General features: G+C 43.6%; 1 protein-coding gene across 1 annotated transcript; it reads left to right on the top strand.

Annotated features, from left to right (window-relative positions):
• Positions 1 to 523: 523 nt before the first annotated feature.
• On the top strand, positions 524 to 1,360 carry LOC311004183 (GTPase IMAP family member 9-like; the record flags this gene model as incomplete). The annotated part of the gene is made up of 1 exon (XM_083996127.1): positions 524 to 1,360. The coding sequence occupies one exon, from the start codon at positions 524 to 526 to the stop codon at positions 1,358 to 1,360; it is 837 nt and encodes a 278-aa protein (XP_083852253.1).
• Positions 1,361 to 1,839: the final 479 nt, after the last annotated feature.

Raw genomic sequence — 1,839 nt, 5'->3', positions numbered from 1 at the left:
TTCGTATCGTCCCGTCATTATCTCATAGCGTGGTGTTTGTGCAGCTCACAACTTGTCTACAAAAGCGCTGTGGAGTTTTGGGATGTTGAATTTGATGAGTTTAATGAGGGAAACCAAGAAATTCCATTAGCCTCCATAGCGTAGCTCTGAGCAGCCAGCTGCTGCGCTCCGCCGTACTGAAAATAGCTTACACCTACAATTAAAGGTAATGAACCTACTGCTATGACTATAGCGATTATGGCAATGGGCCAATTTGCCAAAATGTTGAACTATCCCTTTAAACCCAAACTGCATCCTGTTCCTTGTTCCACATTAGCGCCACCTGTTAGCGTCACAGCAGCCTTCAAGGCCTGTGGTAAAAATGAGTTCATGTGACTGTGATGAAGTGAGTTTGTTTTCTGGACCCAGTATCTAATGGCTGTTTAGACCTTCAGTTAGACCTTCAGGACTCTAAAGACAGTTGTTGTTTCTCTCCGGTGACACACTGCTGTCATTTTAGTTTACACTCTGTCTGTTAACAACAATGGTCAATAATGAGTTTTACTATTCTCCCACAGAACTCAGGATTGTACTTGTGGGGAAAACTGGAACTGGAAAGAGCGCCTGTGGAAACACCATCTTAGGAAGGAAAGCCTTTGAATCTAAGTTGTCTGCATCCTCAGTGACGCCAGAGTGTCAGAAGGAAACAGGAGATGTTGATGGTCAAACAGTGGCTGTTGTTGATACTCCAGGTCTGTTTGACACCAGTAAAGATCACGATGAGGTGAAGAACGAGATCGCTAGATCCGTCTCCTTTGCTGCTCCTGGTCCTCATGTGTTCCTCATCGTCATCCAACCAGGAAGATTCACTGAAGAAGAAAAAGAAACAGTGAAGATCCTTCAGAAGCTGTTTGGAAAAAAAACAAGAAACTACAGCATGATCCTGTTCACCCATGGAGAGGACCTAGAGGCGGAAGGTGCCGATATAGAAAAAATGATCTGTAAGAATCAAGATCTCTGTGGCTTCGTCGGCCAGTGTGATGGAGGATACCACGTGTTCAACAACAGAGACAAGAGGAATCATGACCAAGTCACTGAGCTGCGGAAGAAGATCAACAGGCTGGTTCAGAGAAATGGAGGAAGCTGCTACACCAATGAGATGTTCCAAGAAGCTGAGAGAGCCATCAGAGAAGAACAGGAACGTCTACTGGGAAGAAATCCAGCTATGGGTCGTAGAGAAGCAAGAAGAAGAGCAGAGGGAAGGAATCCATTTCTTGCTGGTGTGGCAGCAGCTGTTGCTGGAGGCGCAGTTGCAGGTCCAATAGGAGCTGCAGTGGGAGCTATAGTGGGAGTTGTGTCAAGTATCTGTTCCATTCAGTGATATTTAATGTTAAATATCCACTACGTTCTGGTCACAACTGGAGAGTTTCATGTTAACAGATTCATCTTTTTGATCACGTGTTCTAGTTTTCATTCATTCTGAACATTTTCATTCCTCAGCACTGATCCTTTATTATGTCATTAATATCCTCTCTAACTGTTTCAGAGCTGTAACAGACTGACTGCAATCAAACATGTGATGTATCTGTGTTCAACATGTTAATAAACACAAATGTTTCAAATCAGCTGTGTCTCCAGAACAAGATTGTTCCACTTTCTCAACTTCAGAAATTTAGATTTGAGGGGGCAGAACATTGATGTTGCCCCTCTTGCCCCTGCATAGAGCCAACCTCATCTGCACTCATAGATTGAATGCTAAACCACTTCAAAATGGTGGTTTGATGTGTTGCTCGTAAAGGGATAGTTCAACATTTTGTCAAATTGGCCCATTGCCATAATCCCTATAGTCATAGCAGTAGG

This window comes from Trachurus trachurus (genome assembly GCF_905171665.1).
Source record: "Trachurus trachurus genome assembly, chromosome: 21".
NCBI lineage: Eukaryota > Metazoa > Chordata > Actinopteri > Carangiformes > Carangidae > Trachurus > Trachurus trachurus.
Note: the sequence above shows the minus strand (reverse complement) of the source record. Positions and strands in the feature narration are given on the sequence as shown.